The 25,134-nt window shown below is 39.2% G+C and overlaps 2 protein-coding genes across 2 annotated transcripts in view; one reads left to right on the forward strand and one right to left on the reverse strand.

Moving 5' to 3' along the window:
* Window positions 1-7,827, forward strand: part of LOC117408853 (GDNF family receptor alpha-4-like) — a 99,385-nt gene extending 91,558 nt beyond the window's left edge. The window contains exons 7-8 of the mRNA XM_034014212.3: window positions 4,195-4,355; window positions 4,989-7,827. Of these exons, the coding sequence (XP_033870103.2) occupies window positions 4,195-4,355; window positions 4,989-5,123 (296 nt within the window). The 3' untranslated portion in view covers window positions 5,124-7,827. The remainder of the gene's footprint in view (window positions 1-4,194; window positions 4,356-4,988) is intronic.
* Window positions 7,828-12,547: 4,720 nt separating this feature from the next.
* LOC117409042 (attractin-like) overlaps window positions 12,548-25,134 on the reverse strand; it is a 184,420-nt gene continuing 171,833 nt past the window's right edge. Inside the window, exons 28-29 of the mRNA XM_034014569.3 lie at window positions 19,467-19,581; window positions 12,548-17,922 (exon numbers count right to left, since the gene is read on the reverse strand). Coding sequence (XP_033870460.3) covers window positions 17,798-17,922; window positions 19,467-19,581 — 240 coding nt within the window. The 3' untranslated portion in view covers window positions 12,548-17,797. The remainder of the gene's footprint in view (window positions 17,923-19,466; window positions 19,582-25,134) is intronic.

Below are 25,134 nucleotides of genomic sequence, written 5' to 3' on the forward strand. Positions count from 1 at the left end.
GGGGGGGGGGGGGGCGACACAGGAGAGATGGCAGGGTCATGGAAGATTGACTGACTTGCCTCACCTTCTGTAGACCAGGGCACCTGCAAGACTGCAGTAGCCCTCTTTATTAATGTAAGAAGCTCTGCTGGCAGGGAAAGCTTAACCAAAGGGGATATGCCGTCTGACTTTATGTCCTCAGACAGGTCCTGTTCGCCCACCTCCTCAGAGGCGGCAATGGAGAGCGTGTCATCCTGCTGCCAATCTGCACTCGTAGCCCCCTGGGACCCCAAAGGGACAGGCGGGACAGGCAGCGCCAAACGTTCACGCAGCAACTCTGTGAGGACCGTTCCTTGGTGTGAAACTGCTGCCCATAGCTACTCCATTTGCTCTGAGTCCACCGATCGCTTGTACCGGTGACGACTCTTCTTCCTCAGGGAGGAGAAGGAGAGGTAGAAGAAGATGAGGAAGAAAGTAAAGATGATTTCCTGCGTGGGCTTTCCCGTCATCTGCTCTCCCATGGGGTGAGGATGCAGCCTATTCTCTAACAAAGGGTGATGAGGAAGAGTGCTGTGCAGGGGTGAGGGATGCAGAGCATTCTGTAGAGCTGCGGGAGAGATGTTTCTCAAGTGTACGTACGCTTGGAGAAATGCGCATAAGACTAGCAGAAACTGCAGTTCACCAGTGCATCCTTTGCGTGCTCTGGCCTCAGGCAGGATGAACATCTGCTGTGCTTGTCCTCCACAAGCAGGCTGGCCTTGCATGTCCCACAGGGTAAAAACCCAGGCATTATGCAAATAGCAAGTAATGTACAGTAAGACTGTACAGCTGCTGCCTCAACTACTAAAAGACAGCAACAGGGCTATTCAAGAGTTTGTTTTCAATTACAAATTAGATTTAGTATTCAGGACACCTTTTTCCTACATGTGGTTAAGATAGATCTTTTAAAACTCTAATGCAGTCTTTTAATATTTATATTCACCCAGCATGAACACTCAAATTCTACAATATACAAGAAAGCAAACACAAGTTTGAGTTATTGCTGAAATTTCCTAAAGCGTAGTTTTCTTTTCCTTTAGAATCAGCATTATGTGACAGGGGTGATTTCAATCTCCTAGGGGCTCTTTTGGTGACACTGATCTAACCGTAGCACAACTCACTGACTTCCCTTACTCTAGTGAGCACCAATAGAACAGGAATCTCTGAATGTGATCAGGGCTGTGTTACTCACACTCCTCAGGCTATATCACATAGGCTTTTTCCAAAGATTATTCCAGAGGCAAGAGGGAGATGTACAGTAATTGTTTAAAAATGGTTAACCAGCGTGGGGTCCTTCTGTTCACATGATGATAGCCAATTTAGTGCATCATCATTTGCCCCGTGATGGATCCTGGAGTCTACAAAGCCTACAACAATCCCTTCTATTGCATGATCTCCTGTTAAGGACACTTAACTGCCTTTGCATCTCGGTAAGACAGTCATTATGCAAAACAACTTGTTCTTGAACAACAACTGATGCTTTTAAATTACCAGGATTTTTAGATTCCGCATAGCTTCTATTGTAGGTTTCACCATGAGATTCAATTCGAAACTGTTAAGCAGATTGTCTGATAAACCATTGGGCACTCATTACTTTGATTTATTTATTTATGGTCTTTTTTATTATTAAGAGCAGTCCTTAGGCACATGTGCTTTAAAAGAAATATGTTTCTGTTATTATTTAATGTATCAAGTAGCAGTCCCTTTTAGGGTAATTGTAATTTTACAAACACTAATGGTTTTGTTTATGACATTTTTAAATGCTCTGTACAGAAACCAAAAACCTCAAGAGGCCTATCGAGCACTTCCACAAACAAACCACTGTACGCAGACTATCCACATACTCTTTAACCAGCCATTTCATTAGTTAACCATCTGTGTAGATGTCACAAAGACGGCCGGAGTGGGTGGCGTCAGACCAGAAGCAGGGAGCACAAACGACAGAGAGATGTGGTTTGGTATAAGCTGGGCGCGTGATCGCGCTCAGCATTTAATAAACAGAAAATAAAAGGTTTTAAACACAAAAACACGGGACACGGCACTACACGCCAAAATAAAAAGACAAACAAAACGGACTACACAGTAAACAGACAGTGCACAGACAGACAAACGAAACACGGTGAGTGAGACAGTTATTCACTTTTATATTTACGTTCTTTCTTATTATTTAATTTCTCCTTCTCCACACTCGTTCTCCACTCACCGAACACCTAACACCGACTGCATGCTACGTGTCTCTATATATACTGTTGTGCTGGGATTCAATTACTAATTAATTATTCACTTGAATCCCAGCACGTGAATTAATTCTGTGCAACCCCGTGCTCACATATTACATTTAACCAGCACGTGAAGTGATTTGTGCTCTCCTCGTGCCTAAATACAAATCTACACTTTTTAAATATACGTGAAACACAGACCCGTTTATATCCCGTGTACCCATCTATACACCAACATTAACATACGCACGCATATATACAACACAGAACACACAAATGCACACAGGGGCGGGGCACTTTGCCACAGTAGATTATACTGTGTCTGTTTTAGACAGTATATTTAGGAAACTACCTTTACATTATACTAACCACAGAGAATGCTTTGTTTTGTTAATAGAAACACCAATATCCCTCTACTTAAATCCCTGTGTAAATCTAGGATTTCTGACTTTAACATGATGTTTTTGTTTGTTCGTTTAATTGTCAGATCAGTCTAAAAGATCAGCTGTTTTATTACACCGTGTAACAATTTTTATTTTTTTTTGGTTCCTGGGTAGTAAGTGTTATTTCCTAATTGCTTATGCCTCAAAAGTATAGAAAATGGCTATTATTCCCCACAAACTTTGCTTTTGTGACCAGGACAGTGATATTTAGAAATTTAGAAATTTACCTATTTTCCAGAACATTCCAGATAGATTCAGTGTTGAGTAAACTTGGAGTAACTTCTAGAACTTTCTAGTAATATAAATAGTAGTATAAATACAGGGGCCTTAAGCCCACCAGTTCAGTTTAGTTCCAGCTGCCTAAGTGGATACATATCTGCATTTTTCTGAGATGGCATCAAGAGGCTGCTGGACGCCTTGAAGTGTGATGAGTACGGCTGGGAGGTCATAGGAGACTTCAAAATGGTGGCATTCCTGATGGGTCTCCAAGGCGGTTTTACCAAGTTTCCCTGCTATCTTTGCCTTTGGGACAGCAGGGACACCAAGGCGCACTACAACAGGCGGGACTGGCCACAGCGGACCGAGTTCTCTGTGGGGAGGAACAACGTCAAGTGGGAGCCACTGGTGGACCCCCTGAAGGTGCTGATGCCACCACTGCACATCAAATTGGGCCTTATGAAACAATTTGTCAGAGCTCTAGATAAGGAGTCGGCAGCCTTCAAGTACCTTCAAGACTTCTTCCCTAAGCTGTCTGAGGCAAATGTCAAAGCCGGTGTCTTCGTCGGACCACAGATAAAGAAGATCCTGGAGTGCAATGAATTCCCCAAGAAGCTCACTAGTAAGGAGAAAGCGGCTTGGAACAGCTTTGTCGCAGTGGTTCGGGGCTTCCTGGGCAATCACAAGGCCGAAAACTATGTGGAGCTGGTTGAGACTCTGGTGAAGAACTACGGCACAATGGGCTGTAGGATGTCCCTCAAAGTCCATGTCCTTGATGCTCATCTTGATAAATTCAAGGAGAACATGGGAGCATACTCGGAGGAGCAAGGCGAGCGCTTCCACCAGGATATACTGGTCTTTGAACGCCGCTACCAAGGACAGTATAACGAGAACATGATGGGAGACTACATTTGGGGGCTGATTCGTGAAAGTGATTTACAGTATAATCGTAAATCTCGAAAAACTACTCACTTCTAAATCTTTTGTAGTCATTTTTGTATTACTTTAGTATAAATACATGTTAATTTGGATTCATATGTTGTTTTTTTCTGACTTTATGTGAACGAAAGGACACAAATTCGCCCGTTTTCTCATTGGAAATAGGTACATTTCAAAATATCACTGTCCTGGCCACAAAAGCAAAGTTTGTGGGGAATAATAGTCATTTTCTATACTTTTGAGGCATAAGCAATTAGGAAATAACACTTACTACCCAGGAACAAAAATGGTGTTACATAGTGTTATTATTATTATTATTATTATTATTATTATTATATCTTCTCTCTTTCCATAAACAGAAAATGCGATTCTAGCTTTCGGCAATGGAACAGACCTGAACGCAACACCCAACCAATCGGCCCACTCCATCCCTACCAGCAACCCCCAGGAGGCTGCCTCAACCCTGCTGGTTCCCAAGGAAACCGAGGACCCCCTCTTCAGACAGATGCTTCCCACCCAGGTACGAGTTCCAAAACAGAAACTGAAAGTCAGTTAGAAAACAAACACAAGTTCTGTAGAGTAACCAAAGAAAATGCATATACTGTAATGTGGATGCTACTGGTGTTTATACACCAGAATCACTTGCACCTACTAAGACAAAATAAAGTCCAAGTGGTGCATCCTGTTCATTTATAAATCTTGCTTTCCCTTGTCAATGTTCAAATGTCCCTGCTATCCATGTTAACAGGTACAAGGACTGCATGTGTAGTGAAGACAGTGTCTTGTTCAGGAATATTGATATTTGATTTGTTGGTGAACACTGTATGTTTTAGTATTTTTTGTGACATGTCAGGCCTGTGAGTTTTACCAAGTTTAATGAAGGAATAGATATTTATTATTCCCCATATATATATATATATATATATTATATATATATATATATATATATATATATATATAGGACCAAACCTGGTATTTTCCTTACTTTCAAAGATAAATACTCTACCAGATTACTCGCACACTCACTGTTATATTGTCTATTTAACAAATTCCCCTGCTGTTAATAAGTTGGTATTAGATCTGCTAACGTTCAGATCAACTGAATATACCCCACTGTCTGTTCAATAGATTAAATAACAATGTCTGTTTCTAGAGCGCCCAGGAGGGGAAGCTATGGAGCAAATCGACGGACATGTCCCCAGGCATTTCCAATGGGGTGCCATCCATTCTGAAACCGGTCCAATGGAGCCCCGTGCTGCTCACACTTGCCTACTACTGCCACCACTAGGGGGCGACACACCTGCTGGACTATGGGACCTTTGTAATTCACCAACCAGAGTTCTTTCTTATGTTATCTTTCAAGTCCTAGAGAGGAAAGAGGACTATTTATACAATTGACATCCGGACCACAACAATAGGCAATGGAAAAAACCAACAGTCTCTTTTCAGAGCTCCCCGCTGCTGCGTTGTGGGTGCTGGCGAGATGTATTCTCTTCGTTAATGGAACTGCTTTAACATCTTTTTGCATAGCCTTTCGGACAGACTTTTTACTGACACATTCCTTTAAAAGAAACACCACCTTCCTTTTTCTTTTTTTAATATACACTTTGCAAGCAGATCACAATACCAAATTGTTATTCTTATTTCATTTCACCTTCACTGTATTGGCTGGTGTTATTTTACTGACACAACAAAGCATTGTGTTATTAGACTTCCTTTTAATACAAATACACAGTTGGTGCATAATACTATTATCTTGTTTGAACTGGTGCAGAGTTAGTTTTGTAGGAGAAGTGCAGAGCAGGAAGAAAAGACTTTAAACTGGACACTGCTGCACAGGAACTAGCAAAAGAAGAAGGGCTATCTGTGTCCATCTGCTTAACACTAACATTGTAGACTAATCGGTTCGGCCCATATCATTGTCAATCCATCTCATCTTGGTAAATGGAACAGTAACCACAGACAAGCAAACAACTGTTTACAGGTGACAACACAACTGCCAGATATGTTTGACATTTTATGCTTGGACGCCTACAATGTTAGTATTGCAAATATCAGTCTGAGCTGCCTTTGACCCCATCCTTGCCTCCATTGTCATACCCAGAGTCGGGAGGAGTGTATGGTGCTGGTGGTATGTTCATATCTCCCCGCAGCAGGATATGCGATAGATACAGACCTTGTTTTACATGAGTAATTTCTTTAAACCCTCTTTAAATCTTGAGCATGGCAATGTGTGCAGAAACAAGTCATGCACGGGTTTTGACCTGCACGTCATGAAACCTCTCTCAAGGATAGAATATTTTTATTCACTACTGAACCAGAATGGGACATGCAAAATGTCTGGTTCTAGTGTATCCACAAACATAGGCTAATTTTCACCATCCTATACAGTAGCTTTTGTAGAGATTCAGATATACAAGCACCACCTGAATTAACAGTGGCGTTAAAAGCTAACTTGACATGAATTCCAAATTGTATTTTTTTTATTGCATATTGACATAGCTACTCTCTAACAGTATAATTTTAAAGTCACTATTATAGCTATGCTTCTTAAAAGACCACAAGACTGCTTTTTCTGAAGCAAGGTAGAGAATTAAATTACCATTGCAATTTACGCTGTGCAAGACTGACATATTTCCCCATCTCACTTTTTTTGCTGTAATAGCTAGTAAGCGTAGCAGATAACGATCTCAGCAGATGCAACAATACAGAATCACATAGAACAAAGATAATAAGATAATTAAACAGTTAAAAAAATCTAGATCATATAAAATATAGTTAGTTTGGGATCCGGGTACCTGGTATTTCCAAATAAAACCGTGCTTTCTGATCAGAAAGAAAAATGAAAATATGACCTTGCAAATATAGGTCTCTATCTGCAGCAGATCCTGAGATGTGGAATATGCACAGCCCAACAGAACTATATTGACCTTGTCATACACCCAAATGCCCTTTAGGGACAGGGTAAGGTCACAGTTGGCACAGCAGCTACAGCCATAAGAATCATGAAACATTGACATATGCAGTACGTGTGAAGCTGAGATATTTGATCATCTCAGTCGACGTAGTCCTTTTGTACAAAGTTAAGCACGTGAAGGGTGTACTGGTAACCATGTTTGAATCAGTGTATCGTTGACTCAATGTGTGAAAAAAACCCCTTTGAAATGACAGTTAGACTTCGAGACAGACACCTTCAGGGGAGATCAATCAGAGGGACACAATTGCTTGTGGATTTCTAAATATCCAGATTCATGTTATTACTGACAATAAAAAACATCCATTTAAGAGTTGGTGGAATCAATCTTCATTCAATGTTGACGGAAGGATGCAACCGTGCTTTATTTTCAGAAGAACCCTTTCCTTTTTTCTTTTTTTTATATAAAGTCTATGTTTCAGGGTTACAAGGCTTGCACAGCTAATCAGTTGATGACAGTATCTTTGAAGCACACTTCTATAAAAAGCTGGCAGTGATTCTTTGCCTTTTTCGTTGCATAAAGGTATGCTGGTTAGAATTCTGAATGAGCTACAGTTTTTTATAGAAGACGTTCAAGAGGTCAATGCAATACAATTGTAGGGAAACTAGTTACATTTCTCCTACAACCACCTTAACAGAGAAGGCAAATGAGGGTTTTATTTTTCTTTTTTTTTTATAAAATCACATTGTTTCCTGTTACTTGCTTGTGATGTATTTGAAATGTATGTTGATTATCTTGAAACAAATCTAAATAGTAATGGATAGTAAGGGTTCTTTAGTAATAGCCGTGGGAGGTAATGAATTTACTTAAGAGTTTCCGAACCACGTCTCGCAAACCACGATGCAACGTAGATCTAGCTGGTTAAAGATTTCCTTTATCTCTGCGTGTGAAGCTGTTGTGGTGTTCATTGGCTTTCTCCTATATTACAAAGTTTTAACATCGCCATTTTGATAGGGTTGCCACCTGTCCCTGTTTTCCTGGATCGTCCTGGTTTTGAAATTGGCCTTCCCAGGACACCAAAAGAACACACTTTTTTTTTTTTTTTTTTTTTTAAACTCTTTACGCTTTCACATCCATGTAGATTACTACAGCAATAATATTACGCAGAATATCAATTGGTTGCCAAAGCTATAGTAATAATATTTTGAATGTCAGCTTTTGGATGAATGTAAGATTTCTAAGAGGGTTTAAAAACCCTTCTGTTTGGATGTCCCGTTTTTTGTACCTCAGAGGTGACAACCCTACATCTAGCAATGAACAACAAATAAAACACGACAAACTTACGCAAATAAGATAAAAACAAATAAAAATAAAAAAATAAGTTTGCATGATGTTTTAGAGATAGACAAGGCCCTACCTGCGTCTCTGGCACACTGTGCCCCTTCCGGTGTTGGGCATCATGTTTAATAGTCTACATTATGAACCCTTTCTTTAGCATATAAAACCCATTACTGTTCAGTGAAAATGTTGCTTTTTAATCAGATCCTGCATCATACCTTAATGTCTTTGATTCCCAGTAGCCTGAAGACATCCCAGAAAATGTCTCATCCACTATAAAATACTCCACGGTGTTATACTGTATGTTGTAATACAGTATAATAAAAAACAGATACATACAATTAAAAAAAAAAAAACAGTATTTAACACATTGACAGTCATTGTTAAAATGCATTGAAATTTCTAAATTCAGTCTCCTCTGGCTATTAATATCAAACCAGTAACACATTTATAATCTTAAAAAAAGATGAACATGTTGTGTTAACCTTAGTATCTTAGATATTGTTTTGTGTTTCCAGTTCACTGTAATACATAAATAAATGCATTTACAGTTACAGTATAGATCTTGTGATTGTGTTTAGTTATGGCTGGCATCACAGTTAGGCTGCTAGTAGCCTTAAGCATTTCCACTCTTGTTTAGAAGTCAAACGACTAAAAAGCCTTGAAATAACACTGTGTAACAATTTTTTTTTTTTTTTTTGGTTCCTGGGTAGTAAGTGTTATTTCCTAATTGCTTATGCCTCAAAAGTATAGAAAATGGCTATTATTCCCCACAAACTTTGCTTTTGTGACCAGGACAGTGATATTTTGAAATTTACCTATTTTCCAGAACATTCCAGATAGATTCAGTGCTGAGTAAACTTGGAGTAACTTCTAGAACTTTCCAGTAATATAAATAGTAGTATAAATACACGGGCCTTAAGCCCACCAGTTCAGTTTAGTTCCAGCTGCCTAAGTGGATACATATCTGCATTTTTCTGAGATGGCATCAAGGTCATAGGAGACTTCAAAATGGTGGCATTCCTGATGGGTCTCCAAGGCGGTTTTACCAAGTTTCCCTCCTATCTTTGCCTTTGGGACAGCAGGGACACTAAGGCGCACTACCACAGGCGGGACTGGCCACAGCGGATGCCACCACTGCACATCAAATTGGGCCTTATGAAACAATTTGTCAGAGCTCTAGATAAGGAGTCGGCAGCCTTCAAGTACCTTCATGACTTCTTCCCTAAGCTGTCTGAGGCAAAGGTCAAAGCCGATGTCTTCGTCGGACCACAGATAAAGAAGATCCTGGCGTGCAATGAATTCCCCAAGAAGCTCACTAGTAAGGAGAAAGCGGCTTGGAACAGCTTTGTCGCAGTGGTTCGGGGCTTCCTGGGCAATCACAAGGCCGAAAACTATGTGGAGCTGGTTGAGACTCTGGTGAAGAACTACGACACAATGGGCTGTAGGATGTCCCTCAAAGTCCATATCCTTGATGCTCATCTTGATAAATTCAAGGAGAACATGGGAGCGTACTCAGAGGAGCAAGGCGAGCGCTTCCACCAGGATATACTGGTCTTTGAACGCCGCTACCAAGGACAGTATAACGAGAACATGATGGGAGACTACATTTGGGGGCTGATTCGTGAAAGTGATTTACAGTATAATCGTAAATCTCGAAAAACTACTCACTTCTAAATCTTTTGTAGTCATTTTTGTATTACTTTAGTATAAATACATGTTAATTTGGATTCATATGTTGTTTTTTTCTGACTTTATGTGAACGAAAGGACACAAATTCGCCCGTTTTCTCATTGGAAATAGGTAAATTTCAAAATAGTCAGCGCAGGGGTGGTGAGCCTAAAAATAATTGGACATTACTAAATTGGGGAGAAAACAATAAAAATAATTGGCGACCACTAAATTAAAATAAATAAATAAATAAATAACGTAAAATCATTATGACAAAATGCATATGACAAAATCATAACCTTGTGATGCTATTTTCAGCTTTTACAATTTGGTGAATTGAGCTTACCTGGCTTCAGCCATACGTTGCATGGTTTGCTGTTTTTTGAAAACCGAGATAACAAATTAAACATGGCTGTTGAGCCCGAAGTCCTTTCTCGTTCTTGGCAATTTGTATGAAACGTTTAAAAGGAGATGCCACCCCTGTTGCTCTATCTTGCTCTGGCTGTAATGTCATTGCCAGGCTGACCGAAATAATGAGTGCTGTCCATACAGATAAAGTAGACTCCAGTTTCCTGCAGGTTTATTCGCAAACATCATATTCGTGAGACACTTGTGTATGGGCAAGAGAGGCAAGGAGTATGCAGAATGTGCTTGACAAGATATTTCAATAATTCGAGGAGACAAATAGCTGGTTTTGCAGAACCTGTTCTTCAAGCAGCTTGCACAGCCTTGCTGGCCACTTTGGACCCGTAGCACTGTTTGTCCTGATCACAGCCTTGATCCGACTTTGCACTGCCTTGCAAATCCATTAAGTCACACAGAGGTAGGCAGAGAGTCATGATGAGGAAACTGTCCTTCAAGTTCAAGCAAACTGGACTGAGATGTAGGGATTGTTGTGGCCCTGGACGATGTCCAGTCACAATTCAGTCTTTGCTCCTTAAACCATTCATATGCAATTTTGATGGATGGGTGCTATTGTCTTGAAAGTAACCATCACCATCTGGGTACAAGTTCAGCGTTATTGAGTGGAAATGATCTGCAATGATGCTTAACTAAACTGCAGCCTTCATTTGGCCTTCAAGAGTAATCAAGGGACCCCTGGGTATACCAGGAGAACATGCCCCACACCACGGCATTAAGAACATAAGAAAGTTTACAAACAAGAGGAGGCCATTCAGCCCATCTTGCTTGTTTGGTTGTTAGTAGCTTATTGATCCCATAATCTCATCAAGCCGCTTCTTGAAGGATCCCAGGGTGTCAGCTTCAACAACATTACTGGGGAGTTGGTTACAGACCCTCCCAATTCTCTGTGTAAAAAAGTGCCTCCTATTTTCTGTTCAGAATGCCCCTTTATCTAATCTCCATTTGTGACCCCTGGTCCTTGTTTCTTTTTTCAGGTCAAAAAAGTCCCCTGGGTCGACATTGTCTATACCTTTTAGGGCTTAGAATTTTTGAATCAGATCGCCGCGTAGTCTTCTTTGTTCAAGACTGAATAGATTCAATTCTTTTAGCCTGTCTGCATACGACATGCATTTTAAACCTGGGATAATTCTGGTTGCTCTTCTTTGCACTCTTTCTAGAGCAGCAATATCCTTTTTGTAACGAGGTGACCAGAACTGAACACAATATTCTAGGTGAGGTCTTACTAATGCATTGTAAAGTTTTAACATTACTTCCCTTGATTTAAATTCAACACTTCTCACAATATATCCAAGCATCTTATTGGCCTTTTTTATAGCTTCCCCACATTGTCTAGATGATGACATTTCTGCCTCAACATAAACTCCTAGGTCTTTTTCATAGTTCCCTTCTTCAATTTCAGTATCTCCCATATGATATTTATATTGCACATTTTTATTGCCTGCATACAATACTTTACACTTTTCTCTATTAAACGTCATTTGCCATGTGTCTGCCCAGTTCTGAATGCTGTCTAGATCATTTTGAATAACTTTTGCTGCTGCAACAGTGTTTGCCACTCCTCCTATTTTTGTGTCATCTGCAAATTTAACAAGTTTGCTTACTATACCATACTCTAAATCATTAACGTGGATTAGGAATAGCAGAGGACCTAATACTGATCCCTGTGATACACCACTGGTTACCTCGCTCCATTTTGAGGTTTAACCTCTAATCAGTACCTTATGTTTTCTACATGTTAACCACTCCCTAATCCATGTGCATGCATTTCCTTGAATCCCTACTGCGTTCAAAACCAATCTGGTAGACCGGTCCTATTAAAAAATGGTGAGTGTATATTCAGTAGAATGCAAGAGCTACATAATACAAAATCTTTCCCCCAAGTTCAGATCAATCTCCATGTGCATGCAAATCCCCCATTCAATATTATTATTATTATTTATTTCTTTCTTTCTTAGCAGATGCCCTTATCCAGGGCGACTTACAATTGTTACAAGATACATTATTTTTTTACATACAATTACCTATTTATACAGTTGGGTTTTTACTGGAGCAATCTAGGTAAAGTACCTTGCTCAAGGGTACAGCAGCAGTGTCCCGCCACCTGGGATTGAACCCACGACCCTCCAGTCAAGAGTCCAGAGCCCTAACCACTACTCCACACTGCTGCCCTATGGTTGAAAGTGTGCATTGCTGCTTCAGCCCAGTACAGAGTCATGCCTCATCAGAAATATTTGTCATCCAGTGGGTATTTTTATTAAAGGCTGGTTGTCAAATAAATCTGTATTTTATCCCCCACCCTCAAGAAAAAAAAAATAATTGAAAAAATGTTAAATCAAGGTAGAATGATGAAAGGCAACACAGTCAATTGGATTTTAATTTTTTATTTTAGACCAGCATTCTATATTGTTCTTTATTTACATACATAATACATGGTCTTCTTTAAAATCTTCAGTTCTTGCATTATTTTACTCATTCCTTCTTTTTTAAATTAGCTGTTATTTTACAATACAAAAATGTTTTCTTTTTTTATTTTTGTTTACCCATCATAGTGCATTCCTACAGGTTACTAGTTGTCCTTTTCCTTCGTTTCCTCTGTTTTGAAGAGAAGTCTCCTGGCAATGAAATACTTTACAATACTCTCTCATTATTTACAAAGGAGTGCAATCGATGCTAAATTATACATATTAAAAAAAATAAATAAATAAAAACACACGTTCCTACATGGTGAAACAAGGGCTAAAAGATAATTTGTGGCTTGTCAAATGGGTGAACAGTCTTAAATACGTAAGTTTACTTCTGTGACTGACCTGGTTGAGAAATTCCTTGTGGTGAGCTGAAATTGAGGGGCATTTCTTTGTTCTATTTGATCTTAATGTTTTTTTTTTCATGTATAAATGTAACATTTCTGTGTCTAACAAAGACAGTACTGCATCCCGGTAAACAAGTGCTAAGCTAAATTAATAAATACATATTTTAATGACAAACAGTGACCCCAGCTGGAAAAAATGTAAAATCGCAGCAACTCATCAATATCAGTTGCTTGGAACAATATAAAGTAACTTTTTATGGCTTGTAATTGTTGAGGGAAAGTTCACTTGAGTACCACATCATTTGAATCCAAATCAATATTGCAACAATGCTGGAACTGTCATGAATTTTAACCACACACACAAAAAAAAGATCCAACTCGAGTATAAAACTTTTGGTTTACCTTCTCATCTTCATCTCCTAACTTATTTCAACTTCTCAAAAGTTGAATGTAGTGTACTGCCCTGAAATCAGCCAGGATGTACTGCCGGTACAACTATTAATTACTTCCCTCCACCTGCTACACTAACACACATACAGCATACCATACTTGAACACGTCATAAATAAAAAGGGGGAGCCAATCAGAACAAGGTTAGTGCAAGCAGTGTGGACGCAATCTACAGAAGGACTTCATCCATGAATCTTCTTGGAAGGGATTATAAATACGACAAAGGCAAGATTAATTGTATACAACTAACGAAACAGACTTGCCTATAAACACAACTCTTCGGGGAATAACAGATTCTTTTTTTTATCCACTTTTGGCCAAGCAGTCAGTACTGCGAGTTGTTCTATTTCAGATAAGAGGATCAAGGGCCATCTGTTCCATGCAAAGCTTGCAGGTGTCTCATTACAGGGGTATGCAACTTTCTCTTCAAGTCCACCCCATTGCAGGACTTGCAACCAGCTGCCTAATTATTTCAATTACCCTGCTGAAGATTAATCAAACATTTAAAAGCAGCAGTTGGAAAAATGTCCTGTAGACTCTAATGAATCACCACAATACACAGAGAACGAGTTTTTGGAACTTAATTTGAGGTTGTTATAGCGATGGAAATGATTAAGTTTGGATAATGAGGCTTACTTAATTCTAGCAGAGCCCCTATTCTGTATACCATTATGTATTTTGCATAGCAGTTTGTCTATACGGGTGCAATAGAAATGCACTTCTGGTTTGTTTTTAATAAAATATATATATATTAAATAAAAAGACAGATAGTTTCACAGTGGTGTTTGCTTCACATATGGTAGATGAAACCTTACTGTTTAGTGCATAGGCGCCAGGTCTTGTTTCACAGTTTGTGCTGACTGTGCTGGGCTGAGAGACAGTGAAAAGACTACCCGGCACACACACACACACACACACACACTTTAAAACACTAACTTGAAACAATGGTTGTCTTTTGGAATCAAGATTAAACATAGTAAAGCAAAGTAACAGATTTACTTTTCTAGATTCTTTTTTTTTACTGATCATTTGCAGCAATATTACTGTAAAGTCAAATATCAAAATAAACGACCAATATACCAGTAGCCATATTCTTGTTTAACACCACCAACATATCAACAAACACTTTGAATGTAACCAATACAAGTTTTCCTAACAGTGATGTCTTTACAATGATTAATTCCTGTGGTTGTCTTTTCAGTGTCACACAGCATTACCCTTTAGCCCCACAGTGCCCTCACTCCTATGCATTCCACTATGAGAATCGACAGCAATATCTCGGGTTACAGACAGACAAACAACAACCATGAACAACAAAAGCAATAGCTTATAATTTATAAAACTGCTGAATCAAACAAAACCAGGGTTAACAGTTCTGAACAATGCATCCTTCATTTGGATGGGGAGGTGTCCTGTAAATTCCCTTCAATCACAATCTTTAATCTAATTTTTAGAAATTTTAAATCAGTGTGTGTGTGAACTCTGGAGTTGGTGAAGTTGCCCTGCCAAAACACAAAAACACATGTATTACTAAATAGATACACAGATAGGAAACTTAATGTGGTACAACTATGCACACAGTGACTGAAGAGGATATTATACTGTGTTGCTCTCAATGTTCACACCCTGGGCTTTCAGTTCAAGATACTTCTGTTTTTTTTGTTTTGTTTTTTAAGATAAAATGTGGTATGTACCCAATAAGAATGGCTTTATGAATGTTCTCAAGGGCTGTGTTTATTAAGCATAACCAGAATGTGTATGAGGAGAAATAGATTATAGGACTGGGAGCATACCAGAATCCCCAGTGTACCAAAGTAATAAAGTGAAACCACTGTGAGGCAAGTTACAGGTACTGATATACGCAAGTTCAATTTGAGGCCATAAAAGATTGTCTGGAACTGTTACTTGGTTTTGGTACAACGGAAACATTTTGTTTGTTCTGGAACAAAAAATAATAATAATAAAGTGTTCACATTTAGTGTTACAATAACAGTAAGTTAAGACTTTTAAATGATGAGAGAAACTAATCAAATCATGAAGCACATTATTTTCCCCCCGAATTATAAACAGGTAATAGGAAGTGAGAAGGAAGAATGGTCCTTCCTCGGTGCGTTGACTGTCCCTCTGAGCTTTGCAGCAACAGAAACACATTGGTGGAGTACAGGTTGGTTTCTGCTGATCTCTAAGAGGAGGAGAGGGTCCCTATCATGGTGGAAAATCACAAATATCTGATGCATGTCCAACCAGTCCCCATGTTGGTAATTTGGTAAGGCTCAGCACTGGCAGATACAATGAATAAACAGTTAATGGGGGGGGGGGGGTAGCTGAACTGAACTTAAAATATAATATTTTTTAAATGTAAGATTACAAAAATAAAGGCAAAATAACCCCAATCCCCTGTGTGTTTCTTCCTTAACTATAATTGGTTGCTTATTACTACCTACTACTGCAGGTAGCATGCCTACTTGGCTTCCAGAAATAAAAGAAGCATGTTTCAAAGAGGAGGAAAGTGTTTGTTCCTACAGATAAAATTACATATAGTGGGAGTAAACAAACAGGACAGCCAACGAGGAATGTAGTTAAAGTAGCCTAAAGGCTAAAATATTGATGAATATAGCAGGAAACAATGAATTACGGTTCATTGTATACCTAAACATGATGAGGAGTGCAGCTTTTATAACTTTTGACTCCAGTACTCATTGTGAGGGTAAATAGATATCAAATTCAACTCAAATCACTTGTGATCTGTACATTTTAAATCAGAACTCTTGTGTTGCCAAGTTTGAATCACCATCATTAGACTATTACCAGAGCTTAAGGAGTAGCTACAATTTTAATAAAAAAAAAAAAACATTTCTATTACTATTTATGGTGTTTGCAATCATCGTGAGTGGTTCTGTTGCTCCAATATTGAGTTATCATTTTTCTCTTGAACTTTAGGATTCCATTCAAATCCTTGTGTGACCATTCAACTCCGCCAGCTCCACCCATTCTCTGTCCATACAAGTAGGTGGGGCAGAGCTGAATGGTCAAAAGGACTTGAATAGATTGAGGAAGGCTTTACAGCAAACACAGCAACAAACCCCAGAAGAACAATGATGAAGGATTACAAACACCATACAACAGAAATGTAAAAAATAAATTAAAATGACATTTGAAGCTGCTCACTCAAAGAAAAGGAAAAAAGTCTAACCCCCTATAAACCAACGCTTGTGAGGAGCAACTGTCCTGTAATTCAACACCGCTACCATGGGTAACGAGTCTCTGATCTTTGGAAATTACCTTGTTAAAATAACTTAATTAAAAATGCTTATCATTTACATAACATTTCTGTACAGCAAGTGGCAAACTATTTTACAAAGTATCTACAGACAAGTGCCCTACATTTGCAACAACAGGTTCAAACCTAGTTGAATACATTTAATAAACTAAATATATATTAATACTAATTACCTCGCATGCACTAACCTACCACTTAAAAGACACCCATGAAATAACGTCTCTAGGTCTTGCCTTCCTAACGCAATCAACCACCAAATGCTTGCAAATACTGGAGCACTCTGTTTAAATGGGTCATGTAAAAGGTATTAGCACACTGGCAGCTGCAGGTTAATTATTAATCCAAACTAGCTCGCACAAGAGTTCAGAACATGTGTGCTTGGTTCGTGTGGGAATAAACTGCTACTGTATAAAGACACGACTGGACCCCAGAAGACCCTGTTGCTTCAACATCTAAATCAATACCTGACTGCTCAACTAATGTTGCAGAACAGAACTGCCATGAGCTCCAATGGGAGGGGGTGCTGTGTTTGTGACACATTGTATTTTTTTTGTCGCACAGGAACAAACTAAAGAGTCATAAATAAAATAAAAACTAACAATATTGATAAGGAAAAAAAAAAAAAGACAAAAGAAAAATAAATCCTGTTGGTCAAGCAATAAAAAACAACTGAACAAGGCTGAGATGAGAGGCAAGCACCTTACACAACACCAGTTTGAGATTTGAAGACCTTTCCTTGTTATCCTTGTTCAGTTCAACTCTGTATCAGCCAGGTTCAAATCACAGTTTTCCAATAGTGTTGAAATTGAAGCTATCAGTGCAACAAGCAGGTTGTCTGAACTACTGTAGTAGGCTTAAAGTGTTCCTGTGTAAAAGTTATCCCTGCTTCATTTTTGTTTTGCCAGGTACTTGCACTGGTAACTTCAATATTTAGTATTCTGAACCTCAATGACAAGAGCCCTGAGAACTCTGCACAGGCCTCCCATAACCCAGCCTCCATACAGTTTCCCCTACCCCCTCCCCCTGCACAGCAGCCTTGATCAACGTTCATAGTGAGGGTCATGGTCAAAGCAAAGGTCAGATGCACGTCCCTGGCTGTGCTTGAGGCTGGTGCTTCCGATTCCTCACGGCTCCCGATTTCTCCTTGTACGCGAGAGGCATCTGCTGGGACACGTCCACTAGTGTGCTGGCTACGGCAAGTCCTGTTTAAAAGTAAGTGAACAAGACTGAGTGTAGAACTAGAACATGACACCACAGTGAAGGCAATGAAAGAGGCTGCTTGGAGGAACTAGAAGATAGATTTCCTTAAATAGGATCCTGCTGGAAAAGGACTGGCTTTTGCTTATTTTTGAAAACTACAAACACTTAGCTGGGGTTTGATTCCTTTCTTTTCCCAGGACAACAAAGGTGACATGTTACTGGAACAGGCATCCTATCACTACAGAATCAGTATTATAACGTGATCTGATACTTAGATGTTTGAAATATATTGTATACAGTAGCTCTTTTGACTCTGCATTTAAGTAGATTATAAAGATGAAAATCTCAAGTCCATATACAAGACTCAAGTCTATTTATATTCATATAGGTCTGAAAGTGATGACAATATTAAACAAAAACCTACAGCACTAAGTTTAAGTCTCATAATTCAATTTAGACAAATACAACAATGATAGATTGAGCTTCAACAGATTAAATATAAAAGCTTAGTCTTCAACACTGTTTGAAACTATTGTTCCACCAGGAATTTCCAAAGCTTTGTGTTGGATTACAGATCACCTAGTCCAGGGGGACCCCTGTGTCTGTGGTTTTCATTCCAACTGAGATCTCAATTACTTAAATCAGTAATGTGCTTAATTAGACCTTTTTAATTGTTCTTAGCTCCTACAAAAAGTAGCTGATTTCAAGTTACTTATAAAATGGTATAGTTAACTTAATCTCCAACTGTTTAAAAGTTGAAAACAATTAAAAAGATTGAATTAAGATAATGAATGGTTCAATTAAGGGTTCATTTAAGTAATTGATAACTCAGTTGGAATGAAAACCAGCAGACACAGGGGTCCCCCAGGACCAGGATTGGGAAACCCTGGAGTCTATTCTACTCTATGTTTGATACTTGAATAGTTCAGGTTGATCAAAATATCTGTAATAAAATATGAATTAATATACAAATATTATGATATTGACAGCTGCAGTATGATTTGGATTATACTTTAGGTAATTCAGATTAAGAGGGGTGTACTCTACTGTTTCTGAAGGATGTCAGGGCATGAGGATGTAGTAAACAGAAGTTAGTAAAGGACAAGGACAGACCTGGGTCAATTACAATTGTAACTGAGCAATTTGTAATTGCAATTACAATGCCATTGTAATTGTAGCTGAACTCGGGCCCCCCTATGTGATTGTAATTATACCATTACAGTTCAATTACGCATTCACTGAATCATTATTCTTGTGTTTTCAACCACTTGGTGACCCCATTTTTTTTATAGAAAAACGTTATATTGTATGTTTCTGTATTTCTTGGTTGTTTAGAATAGAGTAAACATGTTAGTGTGTGCAGTTGTTTATGCAACTTTTTAGTGTAATTGTAATTATAACTGTACTTACTGCAGCATATTTGTAACTAATTGAACAAAATAGCATTGTTTTTGTAATTGCAATTTAAGGAAACAATTCTGATGTAATTGTAATTGTAAATTATAATTTATAATTGACCCCAGGTCAGGATGGGAAGCAGGCTGACCTGACTGCCCTGGTGGTGGAATCCCTCCTGACCCCCGCGGTAACTTGACGAATATGGAGAGCACCGCTGCTTTGTTTCCGAAGCACGGCTCCAGGGCTATGGGCTTGGGGACAGTCTGTGGATCAAAGGAGAGACAAGGTCATTAGAAACACAGGTCAACTAAAACAACTTTGAAAAAAAGGTTATTTTATTTCAATTAGAGATGCAAGTCAGGTATGATGTACAGTACTGTGCAAAAGTTTTAGGCAGGTGTGAAAAAATGCTGTAAAGTAAGAATGCTTTCAAAAATAGACATGTTAATAATTTATATTTATCAATTAACTAAATGCAAAGTGAGTGAACAGAAGAAAAATCTACATCAAATCAATATTTGGTGTGACCACCCTTTGCCTTCAAAACAGCATCAATTCTTCTAGGTACACTTGCACACAGTTTTTGAAGGAACTCGGCAGGTAGGTTGGCCCAAACATCTTGGAGAACTAACCACAGTTATTCTGTGGATTTAGGTAGCCTCAGTTGCTTCTCTCTCTTCATGTAATCACAGACAGACTCGATGATCTTGAGATCAGGGCTCTGTGGGGGCCATACCATCACTTCCAGGACTCCTTGTTCTTTACGCTGAAGATAGTTCTTAATGACTTTCGCTGTATGTTTGGGGTCGTTGTCATGCTGCAGAATAAATTTGGGGCCAATCAGATGCCTCCCTGATGGTATTGCATGATGGATAAGTATCTCCCTGTACTTCTCAGCATTGAGGAGACCATTAATTCTGACCAAATCCCCAACTCCATTTGCAGAAATGCAGCCCCAAACTTGCAAGGAACCTCCACCATGCTTCACTGTTGCCTGCAGACACTCATTCGTGTACCGCTCTCCAGCCCTTCGGCGAACAAACTGCCTTCTGCTACAGCCAAATATTTCCAGAGCACCTGCTGCCATTTTTCTGCACCCCAGTTCCTGTGTTTTCGTGCATAGTTGAGTCGCTTGGCCTTGTTTCCACGTCGGAGGTATGGCTTTTTGGCCTCAAGTCTTCCATGAAGGCCACTTCTGACCAGACTTCTCCGGACAGTAGATGGGTGTACCAGGGTCCCACTGTTTTCTGCCAATTCTGAGCTGATGGCACTGCTGGACATCTTCCGATTGCGAAGGGAACTAAGCATGATGTGTCTTTCATCTGCTGCAGTAAGTTTCCTTGGCCGACCACTGCGTCTACAGTCCTCAACGTTGCCCATTTCTTTGTGCTTCTTCAAAAGAGCTTGGACAGCACATCTGGAAACCCCTGTCTGCCTTGAAATTTCTGCCTGGGAGAGACCTTGCTGATGCAGTATAACTACCTTGTGTCTTGTTGCTGTGCTCAGTCTTGCCATGGTGTATGACTTTTGACAGTAAACTGTCTTCAGCAACCTCACCTTGTTAGCTGAGTTTGGCTGTTCCTCACCCAGTTTTATTCCTCCTACACAGCTGTTTCTGTTTCAGTTAATGATTGTGTTTCAACCTACATATTGAATTGATGATCATTAGCACCTGTTTGGTATATTTGTTTAATCATACACCTGACTATATGCCTACAAAATCCCTGACTTTGTGCAAGTGTACCTAGAAGAATTGATGCTGTTTTGAAGGCAAAGGGTGGTCACACCAAATATGGATTTGATTTAGATTTTTCTTCTGTTCACTCACTTTGCATTTAGTTAATTGATAAATATAATCTATTAACATGTCTATTTTTGAAAGCATTCTTACTTTACAGCATTTTTTCACACCTGCCTAAAACTTTTGCACAGTACTGTATTTATTATTATTATTATTATTATTATTATTATTATTAGCAGCTGTTTTTCATGTCCTACAATTTCTTATGGTACCTACAATGTTGGACAGGTTTGCACACATGCCATTAGCAACCACAAGCAGTACTGGACCTATCAAGAACAGTCCTGCTTGGCAGTGGAAACAGAACTGGAGTTGTTGTCTGGAACTGAGTTTAACTCCCTGCACCTGTAATGGCAGATTCTAGTGTCTGGAGAGGTTTGATTCAGTACTCTAACCTCTAAAGAGAATATAATGCACAGCAAGCAGTTTGTCTGGTTCAGTGTCTGTGGCAAATATGTTTTGTTATTACATTTTGATGATGGATGATAGTTTATATATTAAAAAAAAAAAAATTCTACCCTGGTGGGGAGCAGGAGGAAGAAATTGCTTTTGTCTACAGTTCACACACACACATGGCGGTTTCATTAACAAACACTTCTGGGGGGGATGCTGGGATGCAGGATGTGAAGATTTACGACCTAAAAACACAGAGTTCAGGAGGACCTGACCGCAGGCAGAAAACAAACACAAGGACATTAAGCCAAGGCTACACCAAATGAATAATAAGAGGACAGTGGGACACACATCACAGAGACACTTGATTTACCCCGTCATCCATTTTGGGAAAAAAAATATAAATAAATAAATAAATAATTGTGTCTTGGATATAATCTCTCAAAGCAATCTTTAAAATCTACTATATACTACAAGAACCTAAACTAAAAGACCCAATTCACACACATTCATGATTACCCGCATTCAAACATCCATGCACAGACATGCAGAAATATGTTTCTATGTATCCATACATAATTACCTTGTAGACTACTGAATGCTTAAAGTTAAAAGCATTCTGCCCGTCTTAGGGAATTTGTTTGAAGAACTGTTTTCAATCAGTGCGGAAACACACAGTTCACCATACAAGCACACACACATGTAATATCCATTGAAATCCAAAGTCCTTTATGTTCATGGGAAAAACTAAATTACATACTAAAGTGAGTAATTTCAGCCCAGCTCAAAATCTCCTTCACAATTCTGTCCAATGGCAGGCACAGGGGCCACTGTACAGCCTCTGTACATCCCCAGATTCATATATTCTCCATAACCTGTGCTAAAGAAGTGTCCTTTCAGAGTTTCATCACAAATGGATACGTACCTCTCTTGACAGATATAAACATGTGCGTTTAACATACATACAGTCTCCTCTCAATAACCTATAATAATAATAATACTACTACTAATAATAATAATAATAATATCTTTATTTTTATATATTGTCTTTCATAGTGGACCACCATCACAAAGCACTTTACAGCGGTAGGCTGTGAACTGTGCATTATGTGCAGAGTCACTTACAATAGGACATCGATTTAACCTCTTATCCGCAGGATGGAGCACAAGGAGGTTAAGTGACTTGTTCAGGGTCACACAGTGAGTCAGTCAGTGGCAGAGGAGGGATTTGAACTGGTGACCATCAGTGGCAGAGGTGGGATTTGAACCGGTGACCACACTGCCTCCTCACCTATGCTAAAGAATGTCCTTTCCAAGTTTTAGCACAGTGTGACATACAAAACAGAATTAACAGAACGCCTCCATATACCCCCAGGTTCCGACATTGCAAGTTAAAACGTCAGACAGACAGACAGACAAGCAAACAAGCATATAACTCTGATAACTTCTGCTAAAGTTTCATCACCATTGGACATACAGTTTCCCAGATATGTGTGAAAACTCCAAAGCATGTGGATGTGTGGCCGAACAGGCGGCTGCCTGAACTATATTCAGAGTGTAGTGGCGAGGGTACGGAATGGGTAACCAAGTTTCTCATACTGAATCATAGGGATCCATTAAGTCCCAACTTGACAAAGTTTTGAGATCAATCAGCCGAACTAGATGAGCATTGATGGGCCGTTTTGTAATTTTTACTATGTTCTAATATTGCAAAGCCTATGTCCTCCTGCAGACATGTATGTGTGTGTGTGTGTGTTCTGGACTCTTATTCCATAAGCCTACAGAGGACTCAAACAGAGACAGAGCTGAATGTAAATGAACCCTCCCCCAGACAGCCGTGACCTACAAGCAGGATGATCAGGCTGGGAGAAGCAGGTCACTTTCCTATTTATCACATTTTTTTATTTCTCTGTTACAGCTGGATCAGGGTCACTCAACTGATGACCTCACCAATCACACAGTCCTCTGAGCAGGTGATTTTTTTTTTCAGAGATTTGTGTAGGGATTTGCATTTCTGGTGTTTTAGCCCGACTTTTCTACTCTTTTAAAAATTAAATTGATACCTGTTAAGCCACTCGTGTAGCTCAATCACAACTGAGAAAAGCGTTCTGCGAAATTTATTTAATTTACTTTTTTTTCTGTGAAACAACTAAATGGGCTTTTAAATCATGTCTTACTTTTTCATTTAAAAGGAGAAGCGACTCATCTTTATCAATGTAAATAGTTATGCATAACAATTGTAATAGTGTGTCCAGCATAAAATACTTTATTTTTCATTATAGCATTAATAAAAGATGTGTCGTTTATCAACATGTTGCGATGTCTGTACGTTCTGCTTTAAATGAAAAATGAAGGCTTGGCCAATTTAAAAACCCATGTAGTTTCACAGAGAAAAAAAAAAAGTAAATTAAATCAATTTTACTATTAACACATTTCTCAGCTGTACAAATATAAAATTGTGGGTGTGTGCATTTGCTGCTGAGTGACAGGCAGGAGATCGAGACGGAGGTTGAAGTTGATACGCCTGCAGGCGAATAGTATTTATTCACAATACCAGTAATGGCAGCACATGGAGCACATACAACAAAGTGTATGAAAACTTTGGTAGGATCTACAATCTCTGAACTAATCTTCTCTGTTCAATAATAAACTAACATTGCTGAAGAGGTTGATCATAGCTGATAAATGGTTAGGGCGGATATGACGGGTGGATACACGACAGGTTACTATTTAAACGCTTACCTGAAACAGTAAATGCTAAATTGTAGAGTATTTAATTTGGTATGTCCACCTTTAAAGACATTCTATTTTCACCATCAGTGAATTATCAAACAAAATAAAAAACATAAATAAATGTAAAGCTAACAGACATGTGAAATGTCCCTGGTGTCCCTAATGCAACTGGTGTCTTTCATTTTAAAGAAATAGTGTTCGGGGCTCCCGAGTGGCGCATCCAGTAAAGGCGCTCCTCGCAGGATGTGCCCTATAGCCTGGAGATCGCTGGTTCGAATCCAGGCTATGTCACAGCTGACCGTGACCGAGAGTTCCTAGGGGGCGGTGCACAATTGGCTGAGCGCTGCCCGGGTAGGGAGGGCTTAGGTCGGCAGGGGAATCCACGGCTCACCGCGCATTAGCGACCCCTGTGGCCGATAGGGCGCCTGTGGCTCTGCAGCGGTTCCGCCAGATCTGTGTTGTCCTCCGGCACTATAGGTCTGGTAGCATTGCTGTGGATCTGCAGTGCGAAAAATGACGGCTTGGAAGGAGCACGTTTCGGAGGACGCGTGTTTCAGCCTCCGTTTCCTGAGTCGGCGGGGGGGTTGCGAGCGGTGAGCCGGGGATACAGATAATAATTGGGCATGCTAAATTGGGGTGAAAACCGGGGTAAAAATAATTGGCGACGACTAAATTTAAAAAAATAAATAAATAAATATATAATAATAATAAAGAAATAGTGTTCAATCATTTACTGCCCGGAAGCAAACTAAACCGCATGCCAGATTCCTAATGCAGTGTAACAGGTGCAATCAATAAGGCAAATGTTTGCTGTATTTACTTTTAAGTGATAATTTTAAGTAAGTATATTTACACTATTCTTTCAGAAATTATTTTTACACTGGGTACT

This window comes from Acipenser ruthenus, chromosome 2 (genome assembly GCF_902713425.1).
Source record: "Acipenser ruthenus chromosome 2, fAciRut3.2 maternal haplotype, whole genome shotgun sequence".
NCBI classification, from domain to species: domain Eukaryota; kingdom Metazoa; phylum Chordata; class Actinopteri; order Acipenseriformes; family Acipenseridae; genus Acipenser; species Acipenser ruthenus.